Source organism: Callithrix jacchus, chromosome 2, assembly GCF_049354715.1.
Source record: "Callithrix jacchus isolate 240 chromosome 2, calJac240_pri, whole genome shotgun sequence".
In the NCBI taxonomy this organism is placed as follows: domain Eukaryota; kingdom Metazoa; phylum Chordata; class Mammalia; order Primates; family Cebidae; genus Callithrix; species Callithrix jacchus.
The window spans coordinates 116,111,728-116,125,827 of record NC_133503.1 but is presented as its reverse complement, the minus strand read 5'-3'; the positions used below and the strand labels follow the sequence as shown (position 1 = coordinate 116,125,827).

At 33.5% G+C, this 14,100-nt stretch overlaps 1 protein-coding gene across 22 annotated transcripts in view; it reads right to left on the bottom strand.

Annotated features, from left to right (window-relative positions):
- Window positions 1-14,100, bottom strand: part of KIAA0825 (KIAA0825 ortholog) — a 451,052-nt gene that overhangs the window by 365,096 nt on the left and 71,856 nt on the right. For 19 of the 22 annotated variants that reach the window (XR_008479837.2, XR_013532229.1, XR_013532230.1 and 16 more), the window contains 2 exons: window positions 7,832-8,000; window positions 4,253-4,922 (listed from right to left, as the gene is read on the bottom strand). Coding sequence is in view for 19 of the 22 variants with exons in the window: in XM_035292225.3 (XP_035148116.1) it covers window positions 4,253-4,922; window positions 7,832-8,000 (839 nt within the window). In the remaining 3 variants the exon portion in view is untranslated. Of the gene's footprint in view, window positions 1-4,125; window positions 4,923-7,831; window positions 8,001-8,518; window positions 8,541-14,100 lie in introns of those variants that run through there. The other 3 variants (XM_078365163.1, XM_078365165.1, XM_017969783.4) reach the window with 3 other exon arrangements.

Sequence of the window (14,100 nt, the reverse complement as noted above, 5' to 3'; positions counted from 1 at the left end):
AAAGCCCAGGTCCAGATGGGTTCACAACTGAATTCTACCAGACATACAAAGAGGAGCTGGTACCATTCCTTCTGAATCTATTCCAAACAATCCAGAAAGAGGAAATCCTTCCCAAATCATTTTATGAGACCAACATCATCCTGATACCAAAACCTGGCAGAGACTCAGCAAGAAAAGAAAACTTCAGGCCAATATCCATGATAAACATAGATGCAAAAATCTTCAATAAAATACTAGCAAACCAATTGCAACAGAACATCAAAAAGCTTATCCATCATGATTGAGGAGGCTTCATCTTGGGGATGCAAGGCTGGTTCAACATACACAAGTCTATAAATGTAATTGATCACATAAACAGAACCAAAGACAAAAACCACATGATTATCTTAATAGATGCAGAGAAGGCCTTTGACAAAATTCAACAGCCCATCATGCTAAAAACTCTCAATAAACTAGGTATTCATGGAACATATCATAAAATGATAAAAGCTATATATGACAAACCTACAGCCAGTATCATACTGAACAGGCAAAAGCTGGAAGAATTTCCTTTGAAATCAGGCACTAGACAAGGATGCCCTCTCTCACCACTCCTATTCAATATAGTATTGAAAGTTCTAGCTAGAGCAATCAGGCAAGAAAAAGAAATAAAGGATATTCAATTAGGAAAGGAGGAAGTCAAACAGTCTCTATTTGCAGATGACATGATTGTATATCTAGAAGACCCCATCGTCTCAGCCCAAAATCTTCTCAAACTGATAAGCAACTTCAGCAGAGTCTCAAGATACAAAATCAATGCGAATAAATCACAAGCATTCCTATACACCAATAACAAACAGCCAAATCATGAGCAAATTCCCATTCACAATTGCTACAAAGAGAATAAAATACTTAGGAATACAACTAACAAAGGATGTAAAGGACCTCTTCAAGGAAAACTACAGACCACTGCTCAAGGAAATAAGAGAAGACACAAACAGAGGGAAAAACATTCCATGCTTATGGTTAGGAAGAATCAATATTGTGAAAATGGCCATACTGCCCAAAGTATTTATAGATTCAATACTATCCCTATCAAGCTGCCACTGACCTTCTTCATAGAACTGGAAAAAAACCACCTTAAACTTCATATGGAACCAAAAGAGAGCCTGCATAGCCAAGACTAATCCTAAGCAAAAAGAACAAAGCTGGAGGCATCACGCTATCTGACTTCAAAGTATACTATGAGGCTACAGTAATCAAAACAGCATGGTACTGGTACCAAAACAGACATATAGACCAAAGGAACAGAACAGAGGCCTTGAGGGAAACCCCACACATATACAACCATCTGATCTTTGACAAACCGGACAAAAACAAGCAATGGGGAAAGGATTCCCTGTTTAATAAATGGTGCTGGGGAAACTGGCAAGCCTTGTGCAGAAAGCAGAAACTAGACCTCTTCCTGATACCTTACACTAAACTTAACTCCAGATGGATTAAAGACTTAAACATAAAACCTACCACCATAAGAACGCTAGAAGAAAACCTAGGCAAATACCATTCAGGACATAGGCATATGCAAGGACTTCATGACCAAAACACCAAAAGCAACGGCAACAAAAGCCAAAATAGACAAATGGGATCTAATCAAACTCCAGAGCTTCTGCACAGCAAAAGAAACAATCAGTAGAGTGAACTGGCAACTAACAGAATGGGGAAAAAAATTTGTAATCTACACATCTGACAAAGGGCTAATATCCAGAATCTATAAAGAACTAAAACAGATTTTCAAGAAAAAAACAAATAGAACCATTCAAAAGTGGACAAAGGATATGAACAGACACTTTTCAAAAGAAGACATTTATGAGGCCAACAAACATATGAATAAATGTTCATCATCACAGGTCATTAGAGAAATGCAAATCAAAACTACATTGAGATACATTCTCACACCAGTTAGAATGGCGATCATTAAAAAATCTGGAGACAACAGATGCTGGAGAGGATATGAAGAAATGGGAACACTTTTACACTGTTGGTGGGAGTGTAAATTAGTTCAACCATTGTGGAAGACAGTGTGGCGATTCCTCAAGGACCTAGAAACAGAAATTCCATTTGACCCAGCAATGCCATTACTGGGTATATATCCAAAGGATAATAAATCATTCTATTATAAAGACACATGCACATGTATATTCATAGTGGCACTGTTTACAATAGCAAAGACCTGGAATCAACCCAAATGCCCATCGATGTTAGAATCCACAGGGAAAATGTGGCACATATACACCATGGAATACTAGGCAGCCATACAAAAAGATGAGTTTATGTCCTTTGTAGTGACATGCATGAATCGGGAAACAATCATTCTTAGCAAACGAACACAAGAAAGGAAAATCAAACACCGTATGTTCTCACTCATAGGCAGATGTTGAACAATGAGAACACATGGACACAGGGAGGGAAGCAACACACACTGGGGTCTGTTGTGGAGGAATAGGAGAGGGACAGCGCGGGGTAGGGAAGTTGGGGAGGAATAACATGGGGAGAAATGCCAGTTATAGGTGACAGGGGGATGGAGTCAGCAAACCACATTGCCATGTACGTACCAATACAAGAATCCTTCATGTTCTGCACATGTACCCCAGAACCTAAAGTCCAATTATATATATATTTATATATACACACATATATATTTATATATATATATATATATTTTTTTTTAAACAATTGCTTCATATCAAAGTTCAGATAAAGGAGCTTGGGAAAGAGTCTATGCTTGTGGCAAATGTTTCAAATTCTGGTGTTAAAGAGGACACACATAGTTTTCTCTCATGAATGAGAAAACACTTCAATATCAGCCCTAAAGACTCCATAGCAACTTACACACATTTTCAACCATATGGATCTTTTCTTCTGTTATAAACTATATTTAGCACATATAAAACTTTCGTATTGAAAAGACTTGTAAAGTCTTTTCAGGATTTTTTCTTCAGAGAATATAAAAATTTTAGAAAACAAATGCACTAATGAAATGCACTTAAAAATTAATGTATTAACAATTAAAAGTCTATTTGCTTTGAGCAAAATCATAAAGTTCCTAAATTAATTGATTTTGTATTTTGTCATAACTGAATTTGGCAGATGCATTTCTCTTCTGCAATGTGATATAGCTTCTGGAGAAAAATTAAAATTTTAAGGCTAAATATTAAACAATTTGAAAATTCATATATCACATTAACTTGGTCATCTGGAATTTTATTAATAAAGATATGCAAAAGTATGGTGAGCTGTAGGAATTTTTAAAAGATGATCATAAATATGAAGATCAATAATTCACCAAATAATAATTTTCAAATACTCAAGCCATATAGTTTGTGAACTTACTCAGAAATATACCTCAGAGTTTTATATAAAAGCATAGCTAATGATAATTTTAGAAATAATCCTATTTTTACCTTGATTTTTCTTTACTGGTAGGAAATTACAACCACAAAAAAAGTTTATTATATCACAACAATTTCTTGCCTTTTTTTCCTTTACCTTTTGAATAAAATGAAAATGTTCAAATCACCTTTTATTTGTATACATCCTTATAGAAAAAATAGTAGAGAAGCTTTAAAAAATAGCTATAGCTAAAATGTTATACCTTTCTAATCAATTACAATACAGAATTTTATAATTATAGTATTTCATAGTTGCTCATTATTAGAAATGACTGACTAAAATATTATGACTTTTAAATTTCCAATTTTAGTTACGGCAAATTTCAACACATTTTCAATAATTCTTTTTACCTAATAATGCTTTGGCTTTGCAAAATACAATGGATTAAAACTCATAGTTTTCTGTTATGTATATAACTAAATGTACATATGTATAACTGAGTTTATGTGCTTATATATGTGTATCTATAAGCAGATAAAGCTTATATAAGTATACATACTCAGTTTATATATATATATATATATATATATATATACACACAATTTCACAAATACTGTTTGTCTTATGTAATCAAGAGAAATTAAACTCACATTTGGAATATTTTGGCTTACAATGCCAATATCTTTAACAATTTAATAGGAAAGAAAATACTTCTATGACTATACTTAATAGAAAAAAATGCATGAGAGAAATGTACACCATAAAATTGCATTACATTTATTTTCGTTTGCAGTGAAATTTAACCAAATAGAAAAAATCTTAGAAAATTGAACATATTAAAAGACTTAAGTTAAACCAAACAAAAATTTTAAATGTCACTAACCCAAAGCATGCACTGCTCTTCTATGCTTGCTGGAGCTCTTGCTTGTTTTAGCCACACGAACAGCATTTTCTCTGTACTGCAGCTCACAAAAATTTTCAAGAAATTTTGCCATTTCTTCTGTAACAGTATCCAGGTAAGTTTCTTTAATGAATTTCACTGTTGAGAATGGAGCTAAAATTTCACATAGTGTGGTAAAATCCTCTTTTATTATTGAGTATAACTTAAGCAGTGTACTTTGATATCCACGAACTATTATATCTAAATTTGAATCTCTGTTGTAAGAAGGAACGCAGTTCTGCAGAAGATTAGCCAACAGTTTTTTCTGTATGTTTTGGTATTTGATTATAACCTCAGATTCTGGATAAAGAAACAAGAGCTGTTGTAAGCACTGCTTTTTCAATAAACTTTTTTGCTGTAAATTGTTTATTTCATTATGGCTTTGTAATTTGCTCACTAAGAAGCGTCGAAGATGCAGTCTTATATTATCCCATATAGACTTGACATCCACAGAGGAATTATCTTCAACAGAATGAAGAGACATCCTAGAGAGGAAATGGAAAGATGTTCCACTTAGAGTTGATGGGAATGAAACACTGCTGTGGCAGGAGAGGTCCCAAAGTAAATCCAATATCATTTCTTCTTGATTTTGTTCATTCTTCAACAAATTTTCCTAATGAAATTATAACATTAGAAATGTGATTAAGTGTAATAGAAAAAAATGATTTCTATAGTCTCAAGATTTTATTTTTTCACATTTGAAATTTAATCAGTTCAGAATGCTAGCTTTTATGGTCTATTAAACTTTGAATTGTTTATTTCAAACCCAGCTGATTATCTTTTCAGTTAGATTTCTAAACATATAGTTTTTAGCCTTCATTGTTATCCACCCGATATACCCTGAGCTGTATAAAAACTATGGTTTAAAAATTCTAAATATAAATCTATAGTAAAATATTGATTGAAATGTATTCCTAAGACAAAATAAATTCAAGATCATGCCCCTAATTCCTGGTAGACAATTTTCATGCTTAAATGAGTATAATTATTATTATAAAACCCCAAATGAACATATAATACAATGCTTTAAAATCATTCTAGAATATAGATCTTTAAATATAGTATGTGCCTGGGGGTTACTAAGAGGTACCATTCTGAGAAGTAAATTTTAATACATTGAAAGATTTTTTTCATTTAAATTCCTTTTTGAGAACTGTGTTAAGAAAGATTTTACTTTAAAAATAAATCTGAGAATATTTCAATTCTCTCCAAATAAATAAGCCAAAATGAGAAAAAGATACTCTCAGAATCGTTCCCCAAAAGATGATATGAAATTATTCCTTTATACTTTGTGCGCTGGCAGAAAACAATAGTAGATATAATTATGAACAGGGACAAAAACATTACTTTTTTCTTGAACTTTGAATTAGACACACACATTCTCCTTCCAAGCTGACTTTCCTAATTATGTCTATTTCAGCTAATACTGAAATTAGTTTATATTCTGTTGGTAGAAACAAGCTGATTACAAAAGAAGTGAAAGGAAGGTGCAAGTGGCATGTAATCAGGCTGGCTTTGCAATTTCTTATTGACAAAATACCAAAGGTATTATGTGTGATTCAGAATTATGAACAATTCCCAGGCAAATTTCAGGAATTTTCTCATTTATTGTAAGCATTGCAGGGTCTAATGTTCTATTGTAATAAATAATTATACCCAATAATTATACCAGTAAATGATTTTTAAGTATTTATACAAACATTTCCCAGTTTCTTCATAACAATAACTCTTCAGCACATGTATTTAAAAACCCATTTTATACATAAGGACTCAAAAATGAGGCATGCTTCAGTGACTTTTCAAAAGTCACATACAGTAAGGCACAGATTCAAGAATGGATCCCTGGCTTCTTTCTCTTAATCCATGTTCTTTCTGCTACACTTCAGAGAGCCACAAACTACACATGACCTCTGTATAGCTTCTTTCTCTCTCCTCTCCTGCTATTGAGTTATTTTGATACTTCTGGAAAAGAAATGTCCTTAGATAGGACACATCAGCATTACTGTAAATTCTTTAAAGCAAATGAGTCCTATTAGTGCCTCTGCCTTGGTTTTTAAGTCAGGCAATAACTGTAAATATTTGATCAAACAAATAATAGATTACAGAGGTTTAAAACATATGTTTAGTATGATTGCTTAAATTTTGAAAATAACTTTGGTACATCTGCCATAGTGAGGACCTCTGTTTCTTATTTAAATTGCTAGAAAATTAACAAAAAACTTTTCTATGAAAAAAACAGATGTATGAAAAATGCCATCATGACTGACATTTTTTAGCATGTAGAAACTTGATAATAAGGTCATTTAAATCTGGATCTGTTTTAATAATGTGGTTCCTTCCTTAAAATAACATGATCAATTATGTAAAAAAAACTAGGACTGGGACAAGCCTACGGGTCTAATGAATTTGAGCAAAACTAACGTGGCCTTTGCCCTGCAATGAATAGAGAATGACTTACGTGTGACAGATTAAAAGATAATTAAAAGCTTTTGCTTTTAATTAAATGAGAAAGCATTATTACATCAGTATTAATTAAATTCAATACACATGGCTCTTAATAGAAATTAAAGGAATAACTATATCCATATATATTCTTCAAGACTCCACCTTCAAGAGATAATGAGTGAGAAGTTTCCTTAAAAGAATAAGGCTTCCGTCTTCCTTTCTCTTCCTTTTATTACTTTGTAAACATTAAAGAGACATCTGAAATAACAGGCAAAAACTATTTTCATCTGATTCTGTCATCCTAAGCCATCTACAACCTCCAGATATTTTCCACATCTGCCTTAGTCAATGTTTGATGTTTAGACAAAAACAGTGCCTTTTTTCCCCTAAATTAAATTAAAACCATAGCTACAGAAATACTGCTTTCTAACAATTGTGCTGCTTCTCTGGGAATCTGTTTCTGCAATCTAGCCCGTCTTGGAGATACAAGTGTTATAAAATAACTGTTCTTGTTGAAGGTTACAAAAACTTCTCTGGCATAGAGGGTGGTCAGTATCAAGGATGACCAATATAATAATTCTCCATCATTTGGTGGTCTTGCATAAATTGCTACCTGGATTGAAAAGAACTGGGTAAGACTTCAGGTTAGGAATGCAGGGAATAATAGTAAAGGCCACTTAAGAGACACGATCAATGCTTAGTAATGAGCACTGAAAAAAGGAATAGTTGTGAAGGGATATAAAATATAAAGAATATGAACTTCTCTGGGAGACAACTGTGATACACATCAATACATTTTGTGGTATTCATATATATCATACTACAAATCACCCAGGAATCATAATATTTAATCTCCATTTATATAAAATTTTATTTTATTGATAAAATTCATAGCAAAATATTAAAACAAATAGCTCGGTGGATTCTATTGAGAATATAGAAACATAAAATGAAAACACAAACCCTGTAGGTATGGCAGGCTAATATGGTCACTTAAACATTTACATACAGAAATTGAATGAGTTGTATTCCCTGTTTACTCATCTCAATCTATGATAAAACAAAGATTCATTTTACCAGTGTTTTGAGGAATTTTGTCAAATCTCCATGTGGAATGAAAGATGACTTGGATGTACTATAATTATAGTGAGTTAGCCATTCAAAGCAGTCAGTTGGTGTTTGCAGCTGCACACCTGGACATTGTTTGTTAATTTTGGACTGTATCTCTTTAATGCAATGTTCTATGCTATAAAAAAGAAAAGAAAAAGTTATTTTGGCAGGATATAGATAATGGCTTCATCTCATAATATGACAGGCCCTAAAATCTTCATATGTGGTACCTGGTTTTGCACAATTTACAAATTTCATTCATATGATATGAAAATAATTACAAAGAGACTATATATTCATAGTTGAAAACTCGGAGTTCAAATTTTCTGGCAGTAAAAAATGTAATGGAGGAAATATAAAATAGCTACTCAGAGATGAACTAGAAATTCTTTTGCGTTGAAACAAAAATCAAGCATAGATGCAATTCAATAATAGCCCTCTTGATAGGCAGTAGATGAAAGGAAGAGATAAAATACTGAACACTGTAAATATCAGAAATATACATTATCTACTAAGAGGTAAATGACTATATAAATGATGAAAAACTTCAACCAATGGAATAATAAGAAGTCAACAAGTAGTTATAAAGAGCTTATAATTTTAAAAGTCGTAAAATATACAAGCTGTATACACAATGTTATTAGAGCTAAGTACCTTTTCCTGCCATCCAATTCCACTACGAAAAACAGAAACAAAAATTACTAAAAATTGCATTTAAAAACGACTAGTAGGAAATGAAGCAAAGGGTTAACAGCAATTATATTTTGGTGATATAATTGGGTAAGCTTTAAATTTTGCTCTTCCATAGTTTCTAAGTATGTATAAGACGTAAGATAAAATGGTTCATTTACCAAAAAAAGTAAACCAAGAACAGAGAAAAAAATGTTCAGTTGAATCTTGCAATTTAAAACTTCCATTCAAAGTATCCTTAGTGTTGATAAAATAACAGATATACTCTGTTATTTTAATTTCCACATACAATTCTGTGCATTCATGATTATAAATCTTTGTGGGGTAAACTGGTGCCCTTTAGCAGAGTGCCATCTGCGGAGCCACATGGATATGACATATTACTACCACCTGATGGCAGCATATCTAAACTTCAAGAAAGCTTTCAAACAGCTAAATTCCTTTGAAGCTGAAACACCTCACCAAAAATTGACAGCTATGCATTTATCTCTTAATCATATTAAGAAAGATTTGCTACTAAGAGGTAAAGTTAATGGTTTGAAAATGTAACTGCTATTAAAGGTTCCATATGATAGAACCTGGTAGGCTTTAGAAATCAAGTGCTCCTTATTAAAGTAGATGTCATATGAAAGACTCTTTGAAATTCATCAGGTGTGGGTTGCCTATAAAACATACACTGTAAAAGTTTAAGTAATACTTTTCAGGAGAATTCTGAGCATGAGTGAATTCAAACTAAATTACGTTGAAACAAATACATTCTGAGAATCAAAGAGCCTTTTCATGAAAACAAAGAACTGAAATGAAAAACAATACCTCCTTGGGCCACAGGCCGTTCAATTTCCTGATGGGATTGCTGTATTCAGGAATACCAGTTCTACCTTTGACAAGAGATTGGCATGTATTTTCTTAACTTATGTAAGCACTTCTATGGACAGAGAAACACAATGCCTTAAGCATACACCTTGACGCTAGGGATCTTTTATCAAAGGTTTTTATTATAGCATCCTCATGTGTCTCATTCAATGAAACCTAATAGATTACAGCAATGTGAATTGGAAAGGCTCAGAAGTTAGTCTACCTAAATCTGTTTCAATGAGGACTCTGATTATAGGGTAATTTCTAACATCTGAATCTGGGCAGAGGCCAACAACTACAATTTATAAATAGGGTAAAGGCTTCAGAGAGCTAGATATTTTAGTAATTTGTTCAAACACTGACAAAGGGATTGAGTGGTTGCATTTCAGGGGACCTCCCTCATTGATACAAACCAAGACAGATAAACTTTATTTTAAAATCATTTTGTCACAAATTATAAAACATCAGAACCAATTATCTATACCTGATTTTGTTTTTGGTTGGCTATCTTGTTCTCTGCCATTCACCACTGCCTATACATCTTGTTCTAAAAACTCAATCCTCTGAAGTCTAGATATTTCTTGTCCAATTGTGATACAAAATAAATATTTTCAAAATTTATGATAAATGTCAGTTTGGTATGTGATCGACAATTCATCTTCTTATTCAAGGTCAGAATAAATTACAATTTAATTTTCACCATTTAAAAGATAACATTTGCAAAAAAATAAATAAAAGGTAACATTTTATTTTTCACCATTTAAAAGATAACATTTGCAAAAAAATAAATAAAAGGTAACAGTTAAAAATGTTACCTTTCAAATACTATGCATTATTCAGGATTATAAACATAGGTAGTAAAATGTAAGGAAATGCATGGGGATCATCAGCAGCACCGTCTGCCAGAGTGGGAGTGGAAGTGGTATCAAACTGGGGAGAGATATACAGAAAGCTTTAGGTATACTAGTAATGCTTTATTTCTTAAACTAGATGGTGGGCACTGGAGTATTTATCACAGTACTCAATGCCTTTTCATATGTCTCAACATTTCTTAATGAATTTGAACCCCAATGTGCTTTAATTATAATGACTCTGAATTATCCAAGTTAATGATATGTGAAAGTGGATGCATTACTGAGAATCTGTGTATAAATCAATTTATAAAGCATTTTTAAAAACGCAATAAGGAGTATGCTTTTAAAAAAGATATCTATGGCAATTTTCTTATTCAACATTTACTCCTAGATTCCCTGACTGTACAAATTGCTAATTGAAGGTATTATATTTAATATTAGCTGAATGTTAAATATTTGGTAGGCATTGTGATATATACTTGGGAACCCAATGTGAATAAGACATCGTCTGGTCTGTAAAGGAATTGTGTCTAGTGAAAGAGACCTGTAAATAAATAACTACAGTACAGTAAGTCTTGATAATTAGTGTGTACAATGTGCTAAGGGAGTACACAGGACGGAGCCACTATAAGTGCCTGGGGCGTGCGTGTAAAAAGGCTGTTCCTTGTAGAAGAGAAGATTATATGCAAGGATGTTGACTTAAGAATATTAGTAGAATCACTGTACTTAAAATTCCCTAACATCTCACCCCTCAGAATTCAGTACTTGTCATCTAACCTCATTGTTGTCTCACTTCAAAACTATATTTATTTGGAGAATAAGAATATGAATTAATTTTTATGGTCATTACTACATTCATGCATGTATAGATGCATGTGTGTGTGTATATATGCACCATCTTACTTCCAAAAAGACTGAGATATCACACCATTGGACAGATTGCATTAAATAACAATAGCAGTCCAAGAGCTGATTAATATTGAACTGGTACAGTTGGAGATAGAATGAGAAATTAAAAAACAGATGATATTTATAACATAAAATCTTGGAACTTCAGCTTATTATAAAATTTCTTACAAGATTTCAAAAGTATTATCTGGTCACAAAATAGTTAAAAGGAAAAAAATACGTTCCTGATAAAATTACAAGAATTTTTTAAATAAAAAGACTGTAGAAAACACTTATATGTGCTTTAATGGAATGTTAAAATATTCCTAAATTTTTTCTTCAAATTTGTTAGTTTTTTTAATTTATTCCTTCTGAATTTTTTTTTTAATTGTACTTTAAGCTCTGAAGTACATGTGCAGATCTTGCAGGATTATTTCATAGGTACATACATGCCATGATGGTTTGCTGTCTCCATCCCCGTGTCATCAGGCATTTCTCCCAGGATTATCCCTTCCTAACCTCCCTGCCCCCTGCTGTCCCTCCCCAGTCCCAAGCCCCCAGTATGTGATGTTCCCCTCCCTGTGCCCAAGTTTTCTCATTGTTCAACACCCGTCTATGAGTGAGAACATGTGGTGTTTGATTTTCTGTTCTTGTGTCAGTTTGCTGAGAATGATGGTTTCCAGATTCATCCATGTCCCTATAAAGGACACACATTCATCATTTTTTATGACTGCAGAGTATTCCATGGTGTATATGTGCCACATTTTCCTTATCCAGTCTATCATTGATGGGCATTTGGGTTGATTCCAGGTCTTTGCTATTGTAAACAGTGCCGTAATGAACATACATGTAAATGTGTCTTTATAATAGATTGATTTATAATCCTTTGGGTATACACCTAACACCTAATAATGGGATTGCTGGATCAAATGGAATTTCTATTTCTAGGTCCTTGAGGAATCGCCACACTGTCTTCCACAATGGTTGAACTAATTTACACTCCCACCAACAGTGTAAAAGTGTTCCTCTTTCTCCACATCCTCTCCAGCATCTGTTGTCTCCAGATTTTTTAATGATAGCCATTCTGACTGGCATGAGATGCTATCTCAATGTGGTTTTGATTTGTATTTCTCTATGACCAGTGATGATGAGCATTTTTTCATGTTTGTTGGCCTCATGTATGTCTTCTTTTGTAAAGTGTCTGTTCATATCCTTCGCCCACTTTTGAATGGGTTTGTTTATTTTTTTCTTATAAATCTGTTTTAGTTCTTTGTAGATTCTGGATATTAGCCCTTTGTCAGATGGGTAGATTACAAAATTTTTTTCCCATTCTGTTGGTTGCCAGTTCACTCTGATGATTGCTTCTTTTGCTGTGCAGAAACTCTTAAGTTTAATTAAATCCCATTTGTCTATTTTGGCTTTTGTTGCCATTGCTTTTGGTGTTTTAGTCATGAAGTCCTTGCCTATGCCTATGTCCTGAATGGTACTGCCTAGGTTTTCTTCTGGGTTTTTATGGTCTTAGGTCTTATGTTTAAATATTTAATCCATCTGGAGTTAATTTTAGTGTAAGGTGTCAGGATGGGGTCAAGTTTCTGCTTTCTGCACAAGGCTAGCCAGTTTTCCTAGCACCATTCATTAAACAGGGAATCCTTTCCCCATTGCTTGTTTTTGTCCGGTTTGTCAAAGATCAGATGGTTGTAGATGTGTGGTGTTTCCTTCAAGGCCTCTGTTCTGTTCCTTTGGTCTATATGTCTGTTTTGGTACCAGTACCATGCTGTTTTGATTACTGTAGCCTCATAGTATACTTTGAAGTAAGGTAGCATGATGCCTCCAGCTTTGTTCTTTTGCTTAGGATTAGTCTTGGCTATGCAGGCTCTCTTTTGGTTCCATATGAAGTTTAAGGTGACTTTTTCCAGTTCTGTGAAGAAGGTCAATGGTAGCTTGATAGGGATAGTGTTGAATCCATAAATTACTTTGGGCAGTATGGCCATTTTCACAATATTGATTCTTCCTAACCATGAGCATGGAATGTTTTTCCCTCTGTTTGTGTCCTCTCTTATTTTCTTGAGCAGTGGTCTGTAGTTTTCCTTGAAGAGATCCTTTATATCCTTTGTTAGTTGTATGCCTAGGTATTTTATCCTCTGTAGCAATTGTGAATGGCAGTTCACTCATGATTTGGCTGTTTGTCACGTATTGGTATATAGGAATGCTTGTGATTTCTGCACGTTGATTTTGTATCCTGAGACTTTGCTGAAGTTGCTTATCAGCTTAAGGAGATTTGGGGCTGAGAGGATGGGGTCTTCTAAATATACAATCATGTGGTCTGCAAATAGAGACAGTTTTACTTCCTCTTTTCCTAACTGAATATGCTTTATTTCTTTTTCTTGACTGATTGCTATGGCTAGAACTTCCAATACTATATTGAATAGAAGTGGTGAGAGAGGGCATCCTTGTCTAGTGCCAGATTTCAAAGGGAATGCTTCCAGTTTTTGCCCATTCATTATGATATTGGCTGTGGGTTTGTAGTAAACAGTTTTTATTATTTTGATATGTTCCACTGATACCCAGTTTATTGAAGGTTGTTAACATAAAGTGCTGTTGAATTTTGTCAAAGGACTTCTCTGCATCTATTGAGATTATCGTTTAGTTTTTGTCTTTGGTTCTGTTTATATGATGGATTATGTTTATATATTTGCGTATGCTGAACCCGCCCTGCATCACCAGGATGAAGCTTACTTGATCATGGTAGATAAGCTTTTTGATGTGGTGCTGCATTTGGTTTGCCAGTATTTTGTTGAAGATTTTTGCATCGATGTTCATCATGGATATTGGCCTGAAGTTTTCCTTTTTAGTTGTGTCTCTGTACGGTTTTGGTTTCAGTATGATACTGGTCTCGTAAAATGATTTAGGGAGGATTCCCTCTTTTTGGATTGTCAGGAATCGTTTCAG